Source organism: Crotalus tigris, unplaced genomic scaffold, assembly GCF_016545835.1.
Source record: "Crotalus tigris isolate CLP2741 ecotype Arizona unplaced genomic scaffold, ASM1654583v1 scf7180000019068.10715455, whole genome shotgun sequence".
Classification (NCBI taxonomy): domain Eukaryota; kingdom Metazoa; phylum Chordata; class Lepidosauria; order Squamata; family Viperidae; genus Crotalus; species Crotalus tigris.
This window is the reverse complement of record NW_024097358.1, coordinates 9,166,731-9,188,027: the sequence shown is the minus strand read 5'-3', so window position 1 is coordinate 9,188,027 and position 21,297 is coordinate 9,166,731. Positions and strand designations below refer to the sequence as shown.

At 39.5% G+C, this 21,297-nt stretch overlaps 1 protein-coding gene across 6 annotated transcripts in view; it reads right to left on the bottom strand.

Annotated features, from left to right (window-relative positions):
* The window catches only part of KANSL1 (KAT8 regulatory NSL complex subunit 1), a 186,090-nt gene that overhangs the window by 2,681 nt on the left and 162,112 nt on the right, over positions 1–21,297 (bottom strand). For 3 of the 6 annotated variants that reach the window (XM_039359028.1, XM_039359027.1, XM_039359026.1), the window contains 8 exons: positions 20,100–20,285; positions 18,091–18,252; positions 17,608–17,762; positions 12,272–12,316; positions 11,155–11,276; positions 9,116–9,173; positions 3,127–3,239; positions 202–448 (listed from right to left, as the gene is read on the bottom strand). In XM_039359028.1, the coding sequence (XP_039214962.1) occupies positions 202–448; positions 3,127–3,239; positions 9,116–9,173; positions 11,155–11,276; positions 12,272–12,316; positions 17,608–17,762; positions 18,091–18,252; positions 20,100–20,285 (1,088 nt within the window). The remainder of the gene's footprint in view (positions 1–201; positions 449–3,126; positions 3,240–9,115; positions 9,174–11,154; positions 11,277–12,271; positions 12,317–17,607; positions 17,763–18,090; positions 18,253–20,099; positions 20,286–21,297) is intronic. The other 3 variants (XM_039359030.1, XM_039359029.1, XM_039359031.1) reach the window with 3 other exon arrangements.

The following is a 21,297-nucleotide window of genomic DNA, read 5'->3' as shown; positions in this document are numbered from 1 at the left end:
GCAACTAAAAGCAATTTTCAGTCTGTATGCAGCTGGTATCCCCTAAATCTGGGGGCAGGGAGAAGCACAGAAATAACTAAACCAAGAATGCTTTCAATCTTTATAGGTAAATAAAAAGTCAAATTAACAGAGGCGATCCTCACAAGGCCAACAAAGTCACGGATTGTTTCATTAAATGCCAGAAGGGATTCATTCACTCACTTGCTCATCAAGGCCAGAGTCCGGTGTGGAACAACGCGTGTCTTCTGTTGATAGATGCCGCATGGATTCTCGGGACAAAGGGGTATGAGGTCCAGAGAACAGGTCGGGACTGATGGGGCTGCGTGGAGAGTGTAGATAGGAGAAATCAGAATGCAGACAGCAGTTGCCAACATCAGGTGAGGCTGGCTGTGGGGTAGATGGATTCCCCAACTGTGGGGTTGTCCACCCATCTGTAGACCTGTATGACCTGAAATTAAAATAAAAATACCAATATATAAGGATGACAATTATTAATTGGTACAATTTTTTCTTCACCTATTACATTCTTGCATCTTAATCTAGACAAGTCATAAGTGAAGTGTAGAAATAGTAAATGAAATCAGGAAAGTAAATAGTTACTTGCCAATGAAAAGTCCTCTATTCTAAAGAATCCTGGCATAATCCTTATCATTTCCCTCCTCTCTTGGATACATCTCTGCCCATGATGGTCATTCTCTTTTCACACAAGGTCCCCTTCTTTCTGAAAAGGCGTATCTCTCTCTTATGTCTTCCCCACTTTCTGAATCTGTCCTTCTTCCAAAAGCTTTTGACACGAACCCTTTTACTATTTCAAGAACTCAATTGCAGCGGTGCTTTTAAAGTTTATGAACCCTTTTGAACGTTCAGTGTTTGTATAAATATGACCTAGAACCTGACCTGTTCTCCGCACATTCTAAAACTAAAGGGAACCCAATTAAATGAATCAAAAAGATTTTATTTATGAAAATGATCCAAAACTTCATATTTAAGTTTGTATGTGCAAGTATGAAAAGTTTTGCTTTCAATAATTGGTGTGCCTCCCGTGGGCAGTAGTCACTTCAACTAAATGTTTCCATTAACTACTGATCAGTCTGCAATCAGCCTGGAGAAATTTTAGCCCATTTCTCCTTATAGAATAGCTTCAACCAAGGATGTTGGTGGGCTTCCTCACATGAATTGTCTGCTTCAAGTCCTTCAACAACATTTCTATAGGATCAAGATCAGGGGTCAGACTTGGCAATTCCAAAACATTAAGTTTCTTCTGTTCTAGCCATTCTTCGGTCATGCAACATGTTCTGAGTCATCACCCTCATGCTCATGAAGCAGTTGAGATTTAGTGCACAGATGATAGCCTGGCGTTTTTCTATAAAATTTGCTGATTTAATTCAGAACAGTTCCTTCAACAATGACAAGCTGTCCTGATCCAGAAAGAGCAAAGCAAGCCCAAACCATGATCTGCCATGTTTCAAAGATGGGAAAGATTCTCATACTGGAAGGCAGGATTTGCCTTTTACTAAACACTTTTTATTCCAGTCAAAAGAAATGTAATTTTCGTTTCATCTGTCCACAGAACATTCTTCTAACAGCCTTCAGGCTCATCCAGACGGTATTTCGTGAACTATATATGAGCATCTTTTTTTGGGGGGGGGGGGAAGAGTACTGGCTTTCTCTTTACAACTCTGCCATGCACACCATTGTTATTTGGTGTTCTCCTGAGGATGGTCTCACAAATACTGACATTCACCTATGAAAGATTGGCCCTTAATTTCTTAGACACTACCCTGGGGTTGGTTTGCTCTCATTGTGGTCTTGGTTGGCCAATCAATCTGGGGAAGCTAACAATAATACGCAAATGGAAGCAATTCAACACCATCTGCTTGACATTGGACTGGTAAAGTCCAAGCTCTTTGAAAATAGTATGAAAACCTCTTCTAGTCTAGTGAGCATCAAAATCTGTTTTCCAGAGGTCCTCAGAAATCTTTGTTTGAACCATAACACAGTCATGAACCTATTGAGAAGATCAGACTTTGATAGTGAATACCGTAATTGCCCTCCTTAAATAAAATAGGATCTCTCACACTCAGATCTAATTGTCACCACACTGATTGAAATGAAAAGAAAAGGTAAAATAATCCTTGTGGATTTTACTCTGCTAGTTGTTGCCAACGGGGGAGGGGCGCTCATCTCCGAGTCAGCATTGCCAGAAGACATTTCTGTGATCATGTGGCCAGCATTAAGTAACAGAACACTGTTAACCTATTTATCTACTCGCATTTGCCTGCTTTCAAACTGCTAGGTTGGCAGGAGCTGGGGTGTGGATGGGGGGGTTGCCTTGTCACCCTGGCGCTTGAGTGTCGAACCAGGGCTGCAGCTTTTTCAGCCAACAAGCTAGTGTCTTAACTGCTGAGCCATCGCACTGTTCCTCATTTATTGAAATACAACTCCCAATTTCTCCTTTAAACAAACTGATAATTCTAGAGATTCACATATTTCTGCCAAATACAAATATGTGGTTTTAGATTATTCCACCTATACTGTTTTTCATTCATTTGTTTCATTGGGTTCTCTTTATCTAATTTTAGGATTTGTATGGAAAATACATCTTTTTTTAGATCATTTCTATGCAGAAATATTGAAAATTCAAAAGGAACAAACTGTTAAGCACCTTCATACATGAAACAATAGTAGCTGAGACATCTTTTCTCTATCCCAACTTCATTTTTTCCCTACTGTTTCTACTTCTCTGAAGTTCAGGCTCTAAATTTCTTGGAACAGGGATCTATCCTATTATACTTTGTAGCAGATGTGATTCCCAAATCTTATTAAGACTGTAAAGCTTCTGAACTCTTTCTGGAAAATAATACCCGGTATCAGTAGCACTCATACAAATGCAGATCAACTTTATTTATGAAGGAGGAATTCTCATCAGTGCAAAAGACTTTAGCACCAGGAAATGCTTGTCTGCAACTTCCCATTATTCATACCCAAATGAGCTTTGGATCAGTTTAGAACTCAACAGAGATATGATATTTACTGCAATGCTGCTGAAAAGTTAACAATAGGTGCTTACAGCTGAAGCTTTTAGTTTAATAAGCACTCTGCTTCTGAAGCAGCAGCCAGTCTTACCTGCTACCTCGCCGTTGTGGTGGTAAACTTGTGCTCCACAGCCACCTGGCTCGCTCCATTTCCTCACACTTAGCATGGAGAGTGGCAAAGGCTGCATCGGACATATCCTCTATCTAAAAAAGCCATGAGAGAAGATTAGGATCGGAATAGGGCTGAAGTTTGCCAACTTGTCCTACTGGCTCATTCCATAAAGAGGCCAGACAGCTCTCCAAGAACAGTAGTTATTTTTTCATCTCAGCCCTGCCTTATTCACTTCCTAATATAGTTAACTGTAAGATTCTGAATTATCCAGTTATCCACAACTACATTTAAGATATACTTGAAAGGCATCATTTATCTAGCCTTTATTTTGTTTTTGAGAAATTAATGAAGTACAGGGCAAAAAGACTCCTTTGGGAGTGGGTGATATGTACTTTTGTTCAGCACCATCATAATTTTGAACAGTTGCTGAACAAACGGTCATTAGGTCAAAGATTCTCTATATTATACAGATGAATTTGCAATCCTGCTTTTCCTGGTAAAGATAGGTTACAACTACAAAACATTTTTTTCAGGGCTGGGTAATCCTTTAGATTCAACTTAATGGGAATGTTTTGCAGCATGCAAAGACGTGTCTGCAACTTCCTGCAAGCAACTTTGTGATCACAGAAAATGACAATGCTATTTTAAAAAGCTGGAAACGGGAGCCACTTTTGTGCTCCCATATACTCTGGGGCATGTTTTTGGAATTTGGAAGTCTTTAAAGGAAGTGTTTCAGTGTATATCCCTTACAAATAACTATATCGAGTTTCTTCTACAAATATACTCTTTTGAGGTAGGATGGGATAACTAAATTCAGATTTTAGACTTCAATTCTCTAATAGCAGACGAGAATGTTGAAAACTCAATCTGGCTAAAATTAAACACCTAAGAGAATTCAAGGAGAAAGTATTTTATACATTTCTGGCTCAAATATATTTCCATGCAATAGAATAGTCTTCACCAATGTGGCACTATTAATCTATATGGACTTTTAACCCCCACAGATCTCAGTGATAGCCAATATGGCTGAGAATCAGTATAATTTCCTGAGGAAAATTCAGTTTCTTAAGATGTGGATAAAATTGAGCATCTGATGGCATATTAATCTGAACTGTCAAGAAAAATGGCAAAATCCAATGCACGGACAAGTTTGTCATCGTTATCGTTGTCCTCCTATTATCATACCATCAATTAATCACCTTTTTCTAGGAAAAAACTATTATTTTAAGAGTGGCTACTTCAGTTGTAGTCTGAATTCCAATTCTGTTTTTCTTCCGTTCAATCTTGTCTGATTTTTGGAGACTGCCCGGACAAGTCCTTGCAAGGTTTTTGAAAAGTGCTTTGTCACTGCCTCCTTCCTAGGGCTGAGAGAAAATGACTGGCTCAAAATCACCTAGCTGGATCCATACGTAAGACAGGACTAGAACCCAGAGTCTTCTGGTTTCTAGCCTGATACCTTAACTCGGGGGTCCCCAACCTCCGTGAAGCTCCACTCACTTGAGTGAGGGGCAAGCACATGAAAGTGCAAAGTTCCACTCCTGCAAGCAGGGGGCTCCACTGCTTGTGCAAGTGGTGGGCCCTTGCACTAGAAAACGTCACTTGCATTGAGTGGAAGGTAAGAGTAGGGGACATGCATGCAACACCCAGACCAATGCAGCTGTGTGTGCCTGCCACTTGCAAGCCCCTCCCCCACACTGGGCTGCCAAGCTGAAAAGGATGGGGACTGCTGCCTTACACCAAACTAGTTCTCCAAATTCCAATTCTCTTTTAAGTCAGGGGTAGGTAATTAATCTTCTCAAGGGGCCATATGAAAAATGAACTGTTGTGGAGGTCCGAACCAATGTAACCTGATTTGATGTCCTCAAAATTCATCATCTCAATCCTCAGGCTGCTGCAGGTGAGGGGTGAGTATTGCACAGAAGTAGAAAACAGTCTCCCCTCATCCTCCTGAAGCCAACAGCTGACTGAAGGAGCACACAGCAACTGTGTAGAGCTGGACCCAACTTGGCTTCTTCTTCTGTCCTCTGCAGCATGCTTATCTACATTTGATTTCTAATTTCCAATTGCCTCACATGGCCCACACGGAGGGCAGCCGAAGAACTGATGTAGCCCGGAAGCCATAAAATGTCTACATCTTCTCTAAGAAATATTGGACCAGGACTCAACAGAGAAGACCCATTAAAATTATGTAATAGTGCAAAAAACAAAACAAAACAAAACAAAAAAAACCTGAATCAGCTTCCTGATATCAAGGCATATTACAAACTCTTCTGTGAGAACAGAACCTTCACATGAAAATGCTCTGATTACTTTCATGCCATCTTGATCTAGAGCAGAACTTTCCACAAAAGAGCAGATCACAAACAAACTCTTAAGAATAGTCTTCCTCATATGATTTCAATTTGCTGGAACATGGAGGGTCTTTGTTCTCTAATATAGTAAGCAGGAATCTCCAACGGGCAATGCTAACCTAGCCTTAAATGTACTAAGGTTCCAAAACTTGGGTCTGTCAATCTTCCTCATTTAGCCACTTAGATACAGCTCAGTAGCAGGCTGAAAAATCCTTTTCCAGGGGTAACTGATGCAGGAATTTCGTAAGTTTGCTCATTAATCGGAGTAGAAAAATTGCCTGTGACGAGGGGGTGGGCAAGGAAAAAGAAAACAGATCTCTTCACTGCTTAGGACAAGTAAGGAATCATTGATATATAGTGATCTCAACTTATCTGGGTTTGTATAAACAAAGCTAATGGCTTCTAGTGTCTCTGACCCATCAGCCTGGAGAATACAAAAATGCTGCTCGGCTCTACTCTAAATGAAAAAGATTTCCCCTTCCAAGTGTGAGGCTGCCTCCCACCTTGAGATAGTTACTGAGAGCTAGTTAGGTGTTGCCTAGGAACTTACTAAAACCTATAAAACAGGATGTAGCAAAGAATGAGATTTTCATTTAAAAGCATGGTGAGATGTAACATTAATTAGACAGCTCTTTTATTCTTGTTAATGCATAACAAGTAACAGCTTGTTGCCTTTTCCTTTGAAAGTTACTCCTCTCTCTCAACTCTGGCCTTAGTGGAGAGACAGCTAACATGAGCAAACACAGAATTATGCTGATGCCACAATCCTGCTTTTGCAACTTATAGTATGCCTGGCTGCATGCCTCAGCCCACACAATTCTCTTCTGGTAGTTCTTTTCAAGAACTAAACCACTTCCTCCAAGCTAAATAAATAAATAAATAAATAAATAAATAATCCCAGGGTCTCCCTGCCCTTCACTCCCTATTGTCAAGCATTATTTGCTGAGTGCAAGGAAAACCTGGGTATTCGGAATGTTGCCTCAGATATTGGGCTTTCAAGATGATCTTTGATGTGTCCTTTCTAAGAAAACTGGCAAGAAATCTCACTTGGACTTTTTTTTTGCTATTAAATACAGGACTGGCAAGCTGTATATATATCCAAATGACTTGCCAGATTCCACAGAAATGGTTATCACTAAATGAATCTCTCTAGTGCATTACTAACTGGAAAAACCCCTGCTCTGAGAGTTGCACTGGTTGTCAGTGAGCTTCCAAGCACAAGTCAAGGCACTGGTTACTATTTATTCCTGGCAACTGGGACAGTTAAGAAATGTGGTCATTAGGCAACCACCTCACCTAGCACTCCAGATTGTCGTTCACTGAATCTCACCATTGTTAGGCACTTAACTGGCAGCAAAAGGGCTTAAACCCAAGGACTTCAACTACCCCCAGGCCTCAACTTCAGCCACAGCAGTCACAGAGTTTTGTGCCACAGCCACCCACCCAAATGACACAACACAAAGTCTCTGCCGACCAGCATTCCCGACCCTGCCATGCCCAAATGACCTTCCTCTTGCTGCACAGGAGGTAGAACGTGATCTGGCTCTCTGTGATGCAGCTGTTGGACATTCCAGGCCTTTCCCCCCCAAGGCTGTATGTGCTGTTCTAATACAGATAGTCCTCAACTTACAACAATAAAATTTCTATTGTTAAGTGAGACATTTGTTAAATTGAGTTTTGCTCCATTTGACGACCTTTCTTGCCATAATTGTTGAATGAGTCACTACAGTTATTAAGTTAGTAACATGGTTGTTAAATGAATCTGGCTTCCCCATTGACTTTCCTTGTCAGAAGGTCGCAAAAAGTGATCAGATGACTTTTGGACATGCCAACTGTCATAAATATGAACCAGTTGCTAAGCTTCTGAAATTTGATCACATGATCATGGGGATGCTGCAAAGGTCGTAACTGTGAAAAACGGTCATACATCCCTTTTTTCAATGCTGTTGCAACTTTGAAAGGTCACTAAACAAACTGTTGTTATGTCAAAGACTACCAGTAATGCACTCTACTTTGAGAAAGCTTCAGAGGCCTTCTGAAGGATTGTGAGAATGGGGCATACTGATCTAAGAACAATACAAATGGCCTCAACAAAAGGACTGGAACAGCCAGCAGTAGCCTGATATGGAGCAAGGCTGGGCATATCTGGTCAGCAATGGAAGACAGCTAAGTTCAACTGGGCGCAGCATGGCCTGCGAAGTGCAGGTTGGCTATTTTGCATGGTAGCACTTGGGAGGCTTGAGGCAACATTTCTCAGTGGTGCTGGAACTAAAATAGCAGCCTGGGGGCAACTGGTCAAAAGTGCTGGACCCTAGCCTCTACCCCTTGCACTCCTGCTGAGGAATGCCGGGCTGCCAAAAGGACAGGCAGGGGATAGTTGAAGGGCCCTTGTAACGCCCAAATTTTCACCATATAACTAAGGGGCCATTGTAACAGTCATAACTTCAGAGACCCAGTGTAAATTCATTCATTCATTTAGTGCCGCTATTAACTTCAAACAGTTGCTGAATGAATAGTCATTAACTCAAGGACTATCAGTAAAGCTTTTACTGACATAAGGCTAGTTTATTTGAATAACTGCCTCTCTTCCATGATAGCTGCGTATCCAGTAATATCAGGCAGAACTGATATGGATATAATGCTGTCCAGAAGAACCCAGGAAATATGACTTCTCTGTCACGGTTCCTGTCTGGCACAGCATCCCATTAGAAAGTCTTTAAAACAGAGATCTTTTCCCAGGCTTTGGAATAAGGTGATTGTTGTCCCCAATTAAATAGTTGTGAAATATTTATAATGTGTGACTGGACATATACCTCTTTTTGCTTACTTTTAAAAAAAATAGTGCAAGTCTCCCAGAGGGAATTGGGTAGCCTTCATTTAATCCAATCGATAACAAACTTTCACAAGACAATCTTCCCCAGCCTGAGCTAGCACCTTCCAAGGATATTTAGGCACAATCAGTAATACTGGCTGGGAATGGCAGTATTAGTGCTTGCTAGGGTGGGGAAGTCTATGACTAGAGAAATAAATTGGCACTTCAATTTTAGTTTCTTAGTAGTAACAACAGCACTCACTGTGAATTTTAATTCTATTTTGCCCTCCAAAAATGCTCTGTGGGCAGATACTTCCATTTGTTTTTAGCAGCCACTCAAGATGGTCAAGGAATGGCTTTGGACCACTTCAAAGAGTTCTTCCTTGGAAAAAGTCAACATGTGTTGACCACATGGTCATTTTAGAATGGAGTCACTCATGTATCAGGTTTTGACATCTCCTCCCCCTCTCTCTCTCTCACACACACACACAAGTCAACATATGCCAATATAATATATAGCATCAGAATCTGCACAGAATCCCACACATGGAAATTAAGCACAGACAACCAAGGAAAGCCATTACAACAGTGGTTCTCAACCTGTGGGTCGGGACCCCATTTGGGGTCAAACGACCATTTCACGGGGGTCGCCAAACCACGCTGTCCGCCATTTTTTTCCCTTTTCCCTAGCTGTCCTACTCCCTCTTATTGGTGGCCACACCCACTTGGGGGTCACCACAACATGGGGAACTGTATAATGGGGTCACGGCATTAGAAAGGTTGAGAACCACTGCATTACAATTACCTCTTCACTGTCTTCATCTGGATTCACCTTCATAGCACCAACATCCACAACACGCCAGCTGCAACAATTGGTAAAAAAAAAAAAAAAAAAAAGCCAGTAGGGTAAATAAACTCATTATCACCTGGATACAACAGCAAAGGGAATTCTGCTACTTTTGCCTTTGGCTTTTCCTCCATGGAACTTATGGAGAGATTTTCACTGACGATCAAAACAACTCAAGAACTCAATTTAAGCTGAAGATTGAGCTTAAACCTTTCTTGAGAAAGTCAGAGCTATGGTGGAGCCTGACTCTGATGATGGCATTTCAGACTATTGTCCCTTCTAAACCTCAGTATCACAAAAATTGCCCTTTATTTTCAAGCACACCTTTCTAACTCTTTTCCCACTCCAGGTAAAGCAAATAAGCTTCAAGCATCTTTATTAGAGATCTCACAAATATTCTTAGCAGTCTTATCTCAAACTGTCCTTTTAACATGCAGTGGCATAATTTCAAATCAGACAAACCAGCTCACATGCCTTCTGGTCTCTGTACTAGGCTGTGACTCCAATCACCCATTGCAAAATCTGTTTGTGAGATTTGCCATTTAAAAAAAAAATCACTTTATTTGGAGACTATGTGAGCATTATCGAGAGAAAATGCCTGTTTCTAATCTCTATATAACATATTATATTAATTGCAATAATAATAATAAACATATATTGCTTTTGCAAGGATCAACTAGAACTCTTTCACTTCTAATGGCACACTGTTGGAATGGATGGGTGAGGATGATGAAACAGATCCAAGGGATAGAGCCAGCTAGCTATTCATCTCCACTATGTAACATTATAGAGCCACTAAAAGAGACTACTGTTGCCATGACAGCATGAAAAAAACACAAAAATGGAGGAGTGGGAAATATTTCACATTCACTTTCCATGATTATCATACCCTTGCTCTAGAATTCTTCTTCTAATTTCTAACCAACAGTAGAGAGCATTTAAATTGGTGACCAAAGTTTTGGATCTTTAAAAATGAAAGCATGATGAGCTATGATCTTCCTAGAAAAGTACAGAACCCTGACCCTGCAGTAACATGACTGTGATTTATAATGCTTTTGCTGGAAATATGTATTTTACTTCTGGTCTACAGGAAAAAAACCCTACCCACAGCAAAAAATGGGTTCATTCTGCTTAATGATGGTGGCGAACACTTTAGAACCACTGGGGGAGGGGTAGCAAAATTGGGTCTGGTCATGTGACCCACTTTACAATTGTCATGACTCACAGCCAAAATTGTGGGTTCAATTACAGTCATAAGTTAAGGACTGCATGTAACAAAGAAGTTCTATCAAGGCCACAGCTAACACCCAGCATTTCTCATTTCCATCTATAATAATCTAAAATCTACAATAAATAAAATATTTTAGATTAAACTACTACATCTCATGTAATTTCACTCTCGGTAGAAATATGGCTTCTGTGATGGAAAAACAAAATTTTGTAAGGAGGCCAGTGTAAGGAACTACATTTCCCTTTCCTGGAAAATCCTTGACCCTTTCAAATTTGAATAGACCTCTGTTCTGTAACTTATTTTTAAATGTTTAACCTGATTTTAAGAGAATAGTTCTGTTTCTAGACTATTGAGGGAGCAATGGTAGTTTTCTTGATACTATTTAACTTGTTCCAAGTATCCTTTACATTGGTCATACTACTAGTTGAAAAATATAGATCAGGGCTTTTCAACCAGTGGTACGGGTACCACCTGTGGTACATTGGCACCTGGCAGGTTGTATGTGGCCATCCTAGAAAAGTAGCAGGGGAAGGGAATGAGCTGAACCGGTGGCAACACTGCACAAGTCTGAGCGAGTGGAAGCACCAGGCTCAGTGCCGCTTTCCAGCTGATCGGCGCTTCTTCAGGGCTGTCAGTGGAAGCGCCAGGATCCCGCTGGAAAGCAGCACTGATCCTGGTGCTTCTGCTGAGCCCAGAAGAAGTGCCAATCAGCTGGAATGTTGCAGCATCTCCAGGGTCTTGTGATTAACTAAACCTCTGAACATACCTTGGTGTAAGAATTTCTTTGTACTGAAGTTTTTCTACCCTGGTTGTGGCAGCAACAGACATTGGTATGACAATGTTGTTAATATCAAAAGAGCTTTCCCCTCTTCTCCTTCTTGGCGGCTGCTGCAAAACAATACAGAAAACAACAGTGAAAATGAGGCAAGGGTTATGAAGAGGGAACAATTTGAAAACTAACCTATAGCAGAAAGAAAGGACAATGTTCTGGTCTATTAATCCAGTGATTAAAATACAATAGAAGTAGATTTATAGAAGTTCTAATTTGCTTAAATATTCCAGGGAACCAACTACTAATGGAAAACAGAAGATATCCTGATGTAAATTCCAAATTAAGCAACCTTGTAACTAGAACTAAAGTAAAGCTACACTACCCATTGTATAGTGCAACCAGTTTGTAAAACATATATTCATTCATTGGAAAGCCTTAAGAAAATGACAGCCCATTTTCCTAAAAATGGCTAAAATGTGCTTTACATTGCTAGTTCTAGTATCCATACATACTCTGCATACGTAACCCCACCAATATAAAATTAAAAACAAGTGCCTGAGGCTGCTGATTTTTGCCTAAGATTCTACCATGTTATTCACGAATACTTCTTGGACAATACCATCTCTGGCTCAGTGGGCGCCATATTGTGACAGATCTAACTTTTCCTTTTGGCTGTTTTATAGCGAATAGGGTTCTACACACATTCCTTAATGAAATGTTTCTCAATCTTGATAGTTTGAAGTTGTGTGGATTCCAACTCCCAGAATTTCCCAGCCAGCACTGTTGGCTGGGGAATTCTGGGAATTGAAGCCCACACATCTTCAAGCTGCTATAGTCGGGAAACACTATCTTAAGGGGATTCTCAAGCCTCTGCTCTGTTGACATAGCAATTTATACCAAATTATGATACCCATTCAAGACAGTTATTCATTACTTCATTTTTATTGCATTTTTCACTAGATTTCATAATCTTCTTTACTGCTTTAAATACTTGATGCAGAATATACTTGGAACTTTTTTTTTTAGTGTCAACAAGCTTAGAAGAAAGATTATAACTTACTAAGAGGCATTTAGAAAAAAAATAGCTTACTTGGGGAAATTTGAAACTAACCTTATTACATTTCAAACTTTTAAAATGGTGGCCAACTTGGGAAACCTTGAAGTAGAGGAAACCAGACATGAAATATACCACAGACAATACTACCAATAAATGTTTACAAAAATTGCTTACGATTTACCATTGTCTCAGTGTCCTCTTTTTCCCCCAGTATGAATAAAGAGAATAAAAACCAAGCACATGCATCTATTGCTGTTAAAACTGCACTTTAATCACAAGTTGAGACAAGCAATTAGTCAAGGGCACCGCTACACAGATACAAACAGACCCAACAGTCTCACTTCAACTGTTAATGTTGGAAAATAGGATTGTTACACACATACACATCTCGCCACTGATTGGCTAGCACAAGGCCCCTGCCCTGCATTAATGGACCCTAGTATTATTTAGGTACTTGAGGGGTTCAATGAAGTATGAACCAGCAGGAGCTACTCAAAACAGAGATGCAAATTTCGTGATCCAGTTCTTGCTTGCAAACTCATACAAAAGTACTGATATGAAGACCAAAGTGTGTGAGATTCCGTAAGTATCATAATAACACAAGCCAAAAGGGAAATGGAAGGGAAGAACCTTTTATTTCCCTTTGTCTAAATTGGTGACATTAAAGTTATTCATGAACATATTTAGATATTTATACTCAGCTTTTCCCACATTGGTCCTATGTTGGGTCTGTGGCAGAAGCAGTCAGTGATGATACATTTTTCCTTACACTATTCATCATTCTGGATGGGATTACATTCTAAGTAAAAGAGGATGACCAGCATTTGGAAGGGCTCCTTGACACCTCCAATTATCTCTGGATTTTCAGATGGCATGAGTGATAAGGAATATGGTCAAGCAATCACATCAGATGCAGAAGAGGCTGTATCTGAGCTGGCAAGATCCAACAATAATTATCTACTTCTTGTTTATACTGCAATGTCTTCTATATAGTTTTACTCTTGAGGACTGTATGGAGGCTCCAACTGGTATAAAGTGCAAAAACTAGATTGCTAACTGGTAAACAATAACAGTATTGTGCAAATTTTGAAAAACCTGACCCACTGGTACTATCTTACAGACTACAATTTTAGGTTTGGTTTTTATCTTTAAAATCCTGAATGGCTTAAGACCCTCACTATCTGATGGACCGGTTGGTTAAATCATAAATCAGCAGAAGAGGTTCTCTTAGAGATACCTTTACTTTCTGATGTGTCTCCTAGATACCTGAGAGATGGCCTTGTTTCCAAGCTTTGGAGCACAGTCTCTGAAGAACCCTGGTCAGTTCCCATTCTTTCTGCTTTCAGAAAACGGATCAAAACCACCTTCTAAATTCAGTCTTTTTCTAAATTGTGTTAGTTTAATAATGGTTTTAACAATGCTTAATATAATTTTTTTTTAAAAAAAACCTTGTCATTTTGTAGTGACTTTGTAACGATTGCTCTATATGCAGAAAGACACAAAAATATGTAACTGAAATTCCATCATAACCAATAAAAACATAGCTACTGGTATGGTTAATGGAAAATGCAGACCAAAATCATACAGAGAAGTTAACATGGTCCACAACTTCCAACATCCTCGGGCCGTAACATTCCAATATATTTGGAATTTACATGTTTTTATTGAACACTTTTCTTCTTTCTTTCTGCTCTCATCTGCCCAACAAATAAAACATTCAACTAGATTAATTTATCTTATTACTTTTAATTGTAGGACCCCCTTCTTATGAATAGAACTGGTTGACTGATCATGTTCCATCATGACCATGTTAACGCATGTTGTTTGGCCTTTCCAGGTTGAATGAAATGAATTAACAATTTCAATTCAAAGTTTGTGAAATGGCATTTTCCATTCAACTCAAATTTGAATAGGGAAAAAAGCATGATTGCTTCTTACGACTGACATCCAGTTTTTGTACAGGAATTTAGAGAAATATGTATCATTTTCTTAATTTTATTTTTTCAATAACCACTCTATACAGGGAAATTAATGTGGTAGTTGCACTTTTATAGCTAAATGTGCAATTCCTGACTTAGCTACTATCCTGCCCTAGCTAAAATGATCCTGATTGTGTCCAACCAAAGAAATCTCCAGGTAAGAATTAGAATGCTATTTTGAACACCTCCTCTAGTGATATCACTGAAATTCCACTTTTATCTAATATGGGCTAAACAGCTTGAAATGCTCAATTACATTAAAAGACGGGTGGCATATAAACTTAATAAATAAAATAAAATAAATATTTCAAGCAAATAAACTTGCTTGGCATAAGGAAGGGGTATGAATATGGGACTAGTGACCCAAAACACAGTGACCTTGTAGAGTGCTGTTAGTGTCCAAATGCTAAGAAAATAAATCATAAGAGGGCTCCCAAAAAGCATTTTCTAAATGCTTGACAAGTCTGGAAAACCAAATTCTGCCAAATGAAGCCTACCTATCACTAGCAATTCTTCAGACAAAATTAACTATCTATTAGTGTGCTTTTCTAGAGTCTGGCACACAATCTCATACACCAATCATCCTATGTACAGGCTATTCCATACATAGGACGAGAAGTTCTGGGCAGTTGTGCCTGGGTTAGAATATGCAGTTTTACTCTGTGTCCAAATCATGCATTTTCCAAGCAGAGATGTTCTGCAATGGGGAGAATGGGAAAGGAGAAAAAGGAGATAGTAACATGGCAACAGCTAAAAGTATACAGAAGTTAAGGAATAAGATGGCACAGACTGGTTACAGAAGGTGGACGTATATGTAGGCTAAGTTTGACAATTCCGATAAAACTTGAGAGAAAATTTTTTCAAAATTTAAATTCATTGGTTTTGAACTTTATTTGGCAGGGGAAAAAAGCTAGAATTAAGATGAAAACATTACAAGATGCTAAGGAAAATGGAGGTTTTGTGTTGCCGGAATGGACATTGTATTATCAAGCATCTGTATTAACATGAGTGAAAGAGTGGATAACACTTAGAAATAAAAGGTTATTGTATTTAGAGGGACATGATTTACAATTGGGGTGGCATGCTTTTTTAAGGTATGGGAAAAACAGAGTTCATAAGTACTTTCAAAATCATTTTATAAGAAATGCCTTGTTAACAGTATGGAGAAAAATTAAAGCTAAAATATATTCAAAAATTCCAGGGTGGTTATCAACTATGGAGGCATTCATACATCTGAATCTGGTAGACTTTGAAAAAGTATGGATATATATGGACATATCTAAGATATTTTAGATATTGATGGGAAATTAAAATCTAAACAAAAATTGGAAAATTTAGGAATAAATTTGTCCTGGTGGGCACATTTGCAGATACAAAGTAGATATGAAAAAGATGTAAAAATGTATGGATTTTACAAGGATCAAAATGTGTTTGATAAGATTTTGTTAACCTCAGATGAGAAATTAATTAAGAAAATGTATAATTTTTTGTTAATTTTAGATATGGAAAGTGAACAAGTGAAAGAAACGTGATAAGATGGGCAAAATTTTTTGGTTATGATATAGAGTTAGAAAAATGGCAAATGTTATGGGAGAGAAAACTATAAATTAACAATGTCAACTTCATATAAAAAAATCTGTATAAAATGTTTTATAGATGGCACCTTCCACCAGCAAGATTAGCAAAAATGTTTAAAAATATGTCGGATACATGTTGGAAATGTAAACATAACACAGGCACGTATTATCATATTTGATGGACATATAGGAAGGCAAAGGCCTATTGGAAAAGCATACATATGTGATTAGAAAAAATATTGGGCGAACAAGTGGATTTTAAACCTGAATTTTTTTTACTAGGCATTATTTCTGAAAAGACTGATAAGCAGAAATTATATTCAATTCTACATATTACCACAGCAGGGAGAATAATTTTTGCACAATACTAGAAGAATGAAGGATTGCCATCAGAGGAAGAAATAATCACGAAAATATTGGAATGTGCAGAGATGGACAGACTAACTATGAGGCTGAAAGACAAAGAAGATACGGACTACTATAAAATTTGGAATTAATTTTATTCTTGGTTAGAGAAAAGAATGAAGGATTAGGAATTGAACACGTATTAGCTTAGCAAATTCCAGACAACTTGTTAATTGGAAAAATTAACATATGTTGATAAAAAAATTAATAAAAAGATTGGGAATATAAATTTGAAAGCTAAGGCAAAGCAAGCCATGGGAAGGCTGAGAGAGGGGAGGGAGAGCAAGCTATAGAGCAGACATGTCAAACACAAGGCCCGGGGGCCGGATGTGGCCCGTGAAGCCATCCTGGAAACAGTGAGGGAACGGCCCCCACTGCCTTGGTCCTGGCCAGCCGGGAAGGAGCCAATGTACAATTCTGTGGTGGCCATCTATGCTGAAACACATTCAATCTTAGCTCCACAAGGCCGTCTGGAAACAGCGAGGAACCAGCCCCTGCCGTGTCGGCCCCACCCCCTGGGTGCATGCTGGGGAGGTGTCACCCTTTGTGAGGAATGAAAAAATGCATCATCACCTGGAAGTGGTCCTGGTCCCACCCCCTTCTGCCAGAGATCCTCAGATCTGTCCCACTCCTGCCCAGGTCCCCACAGGCACCATTGACGCGGATAATGTAGAGCTGGCCATGCCCATCCAATAGGCCACACCCACTCCATTCACACCTTCAGTAGGCTGCACCCACTCTGGCCACACCCACCTGGCCCGCGGAGGGCAACCGCAATGCTGATGTCGCCCTCAATGAAATTGAGTTTGACACCCCTGCTATAGAGGGAGGAGGAAGTACACCAATTTTACCCTACTTCTTTTGTAAGGTCCTTTTCAATTGTCTGGGTCAAAACACAAAAAACTAGCAAGTTTCAATTCGGCTGAACTGAAAAGCCATAAATTTCCCCTTCCATGCATGAAACTGCAGATACATTTCATTTCTAACTGCCACCTCTTACCCCCTCTCTCATCCATGCTCCACTATGATTCACGACTTCCTTGTTCCCAAACCCAGAATATATTGCTTCCCAACTTCTTTTCTTCACTTTTTCTTCCTCTACTACAGTCTGGGACACTATATCTAAATCCAATTGTTAAGATTGATGATCATGAAAGCTAAAAATCACCTTTTTCACTGTACCTTTGATACAGTCCTTTGTGTCCCATACTCTATAATTGAAACAAAAGAGTACATATGCATATCCTTCTGTTCAAGTCATTCCTCCTTACCCTAATTTTAATTCTAAGTCAAGGTTAGCTCTCAAGCACCTTGAAACCTGGAATGACTGGGGTCATGCAACACACTGCATCCCAAAGCACTGAAGAAATCAAACTCTAAGTCACTTGCTACTGTCAGATAACCCCACATCGCCACCCAAAGTACTTACAGTTGCACTGGAACTTCCCAGGGAGCTTGTGGTGACAGGAGGGATGGAATTTTCAGAGGAAGTGGAGAGCTGCCTCATGAAGGAACTGTGAGCCGTGGAGGCCATAGCACTCGACAAATAACTTGGCCCTCCTATCTCTGCGTGGTGCTTCAACACTATTTGAGAAAGAAAGAGAAGAAATAAGGAAGAGCACAATGAATGAGAATGCCTGTATTATACCCACAAGCATTACACCAGACAGGCCTCAAACAATTGACATAGAAGAACCAGAGCACACTTAAGGGAGCGAAACTTCCTCTGGCTGGACTGCTTCTCTAGAGGAGGAAGTTGTTAAAAGCACACAAGAGAGACCATGGCAGGTAACACCACTCACTGCCCCTTTTAATTCCCCAGAAACAGAAAGCGACCATCTCGAAAGGGAGATGGGGAGCAGAACGCAGAGCCCAAGCTCCCCCCGGACAGACCTGGCTGGGGCCAGCCTACCTTCACTTCTCTTGGAGGAGCTGTCCCGCAATCGCTTTCTTTCATGAACTGCCGTCAGGATAAGTGAGCGCTCTGGCGCTCTCTCGGCCTTGAGAGCAGCCCTCACATCGTTTAAGGGCTGCCTGTGTGCCTTGTCTGGCTCGATTTTGTGATGTGAGCAAGCTGAGGAGTGGAACAGAAAGAGAGCCATGAAAATGCCCTGCTTTCACCTCTCTTTCCTGTCTTTCAGGACCCAACCTAGGCAGGACTTGGGAGCCATACAAACATGATTGCCAGAACAACATAAAAGAGTCACTGGCAGCAACTGCCCTCAGGTGACAACCATATTAATTTAGTCGTTGTAGTAAAAATCCATCCATCCGTCTGTCTATCCATCTGTTAGCGAGGACTGTTATAGTGCAGAACTTTTGAGTTGCACCCAGCCCTGCCAAGGTTTCTAACATGCTGGCTTCCATTCTGGCCTACATGTTTGTGTCAAATGTATTCTCTAAAGAGAGTCAAGAGGCAATTACAGATGGTGCTACTTGACCACTGCAGAACTATCTCAAAAATCAAGAGCAGCAGGATCTGTCTTTTGCTTTATTTTAAGTATTACCTACCTTAGCAGTTTATCAATTATATACTGTACAGGAGAGGTCCCCAACCTTTTGGGCACCGGGACCGGTTACCCTGGAGAGAGGTTTTTCTGTGGACCGAAGGGTATGTGGTTTTGTATGCTGTCTGCATCTCGCAGATGGGGCTTTGCTTGTTTGTGTGGCCCGGCTGCTGGCATGCTGTGACCTGGTACTGGTCCAAGGACTGGGGGTTGGGGACCCCTGCTGTACAGTGTTCCTGATGCTCAAAGCAATCCTACTCACAAAGTAGAAATAAATGTGTATGTATGTGCATGCAAATATATTTTCTCTTCCTTATTTAGGAACACACAATCCATGTTTAATTGTTTTCAGTTCCAGAACAACACATATCATAACCACGAAATGTTCAAGAATGACTGCATTTTACATAAACACATCATGGTTTTCCCATAGCAGTAGCCAACACTAAATGATCAGCTCCCTCATGCTCCAATACAAATTCTAAATTCCTTCAAAAGTGTTTCCTGGTCAAACAGTCTACAACATCACATTTCAGAAATTTAATCTGCTTCTATTTTGTAAGAAAAGGGAAAAGGAGGGGAGGTTGATAAGCTCAATAGCAAAACTCATGCTTTGTATGCTCAGAGTCATAGGTCAAACTTTGGCATCTCCAGATAAAAAAGGTTGTAAACGGAAGTAGTGTTTTCAAGCCAGAATACACAAAACTCTAGGCTAGATAGAGCAAAGGCCTGGCTCAGAATAAGGGACACCCTTATGTCTTTAATATTAAATATTACTTTTATTCTTCCTCTTTATGTAACATAAACCTTCAAAAAGAGTTACATGTTTAATTCCTTCAGTTATTCATGCTAGATTTTTCTTTTCAACAAATACGAAATTAAGTTCTCCTTAACATTAACTCACATAGGCACTGCAAAAATCAGAATGGGAACAAGAGCTGAAGTTTTACTTCAATAACCATTGTAGGCCATTGGTTCTTGCCTAGTTTGTTTTCTTCACTGCTTATTTATTATTTGTACAAATGAATTTTTAGAAGCATAAATACAAGCTTCTCTTCTTTAACTAATTCACCTTTTTTCTTCTTAAATTAAATTACTACTAAAAGAGGACATACTACCAGAAATTATACTTCCAAAGGGAGAAAGTAGAGCTGGGCCTCTAGGCCGCCTGTAATCCTGGAAGCCCTGCTGTAAAGCCAGAGTTTGTGTACTATTATTATGGGAAGCCCAAATACTCAATGTGTTCTCAGAGGCAGTCTCTTATTTATTACTTCCTTTTCCAGGCTGGGTACTAGCATTAATCACATTTCAAAGTAGAACCCTGGTTGACTTTAAGCCATATATATAGATGACTCTGCAGGAGTAAACAGATAATTCCTGCCAATTCAAGATTAAAATCAATAAAGGCACTTACTGGCTGCTGCTAAAAAGGTATTAACCAGCTTGTGACGGTCTTTGCGCATTGAGTCAGACAGGCTGCTGAGAGGCCCGGTGGATCGGTGCTTCAACACGAACTTTTTGGGAGGTTTGATTTTCTCACAGGGCTTGTTCTGTAAGTGGGATTTCAACATGCCCTGAAGATGTAAGCTTACTTGTACATCTGCAGAAAAATGAATACACACATACATAAACACAAAACCAAAAAAAGTCAATTATCGGACATTATTCAGAATAAAGATGGCCTATTCTGAACGCAGAACAAAGTTCCTCACCAAATCTATCTAAACCTAAATTTGGAGATTTATAGCAACATGGATCAAAATTACATCCATTTGGAGGGGGAAAAAAAGCAATATTTATGGAGTTCTTTATTTTCACTGTAATGGCTCAACTGCAGTTACACTAACACCGTGCCCTCCAGATTTCTTGAGTCAATTGGAATTCTGAGCTAACATAGCCTTCAGCAACAATACATCTGGTAGACATGTCCCCCCTCCCTTTTTGGATAGGCACAAAAAAATAGGCATTGGATTCTTGTATTAATTTCGATGCTGTCAAATATTTTATAAAATATTGGGCTTTCTTAGTTTTATTTTTTGTTCTTTTTATTTATAAACTGCTTAAAGGGATTTCCCATAAGGACTGAAAGAATAAAAAATAGAAAAAGGAAAAATAGTCTTTCTCTCTAAGCATGCTCTGCCTCCAGTTAGGGCACAACAGTTTTGTTTGTAGAGACCCAACAACAGTGGCAGCAGCAGCTACTCCAACTGAAATAGCTTTCTCTGGAAAAAATTCAAAAGTTGTAGGTTTCTATCTCAAGTTTCATTTTACTTGAATGCAATTAAAATATTTTGTTAAAATCCAAAATAAGATTTCTTTCTTAAAGTAAATATTGAGTTCACCTTAAATTAAAACTAGGATATTCCTAAATAACTTAAATGACAGCGTATGCCTTACAATAAAATTTTGAAGGTAATTTTACGTCTTTGAGGAAACACTTAAAAAAGCTTTTCCACATACATGAAGAATTTGATCACTTCTCAAATACAACACTGATTCATCATCTATCCAAAACGAGATCTTTTATTTTCACCTAACACTTGTAGTCCTATAGTCTATCCAGTAGCAACCTGAACATACTTCCAAATAATTTGTCACTGGCAGTTCCCTTT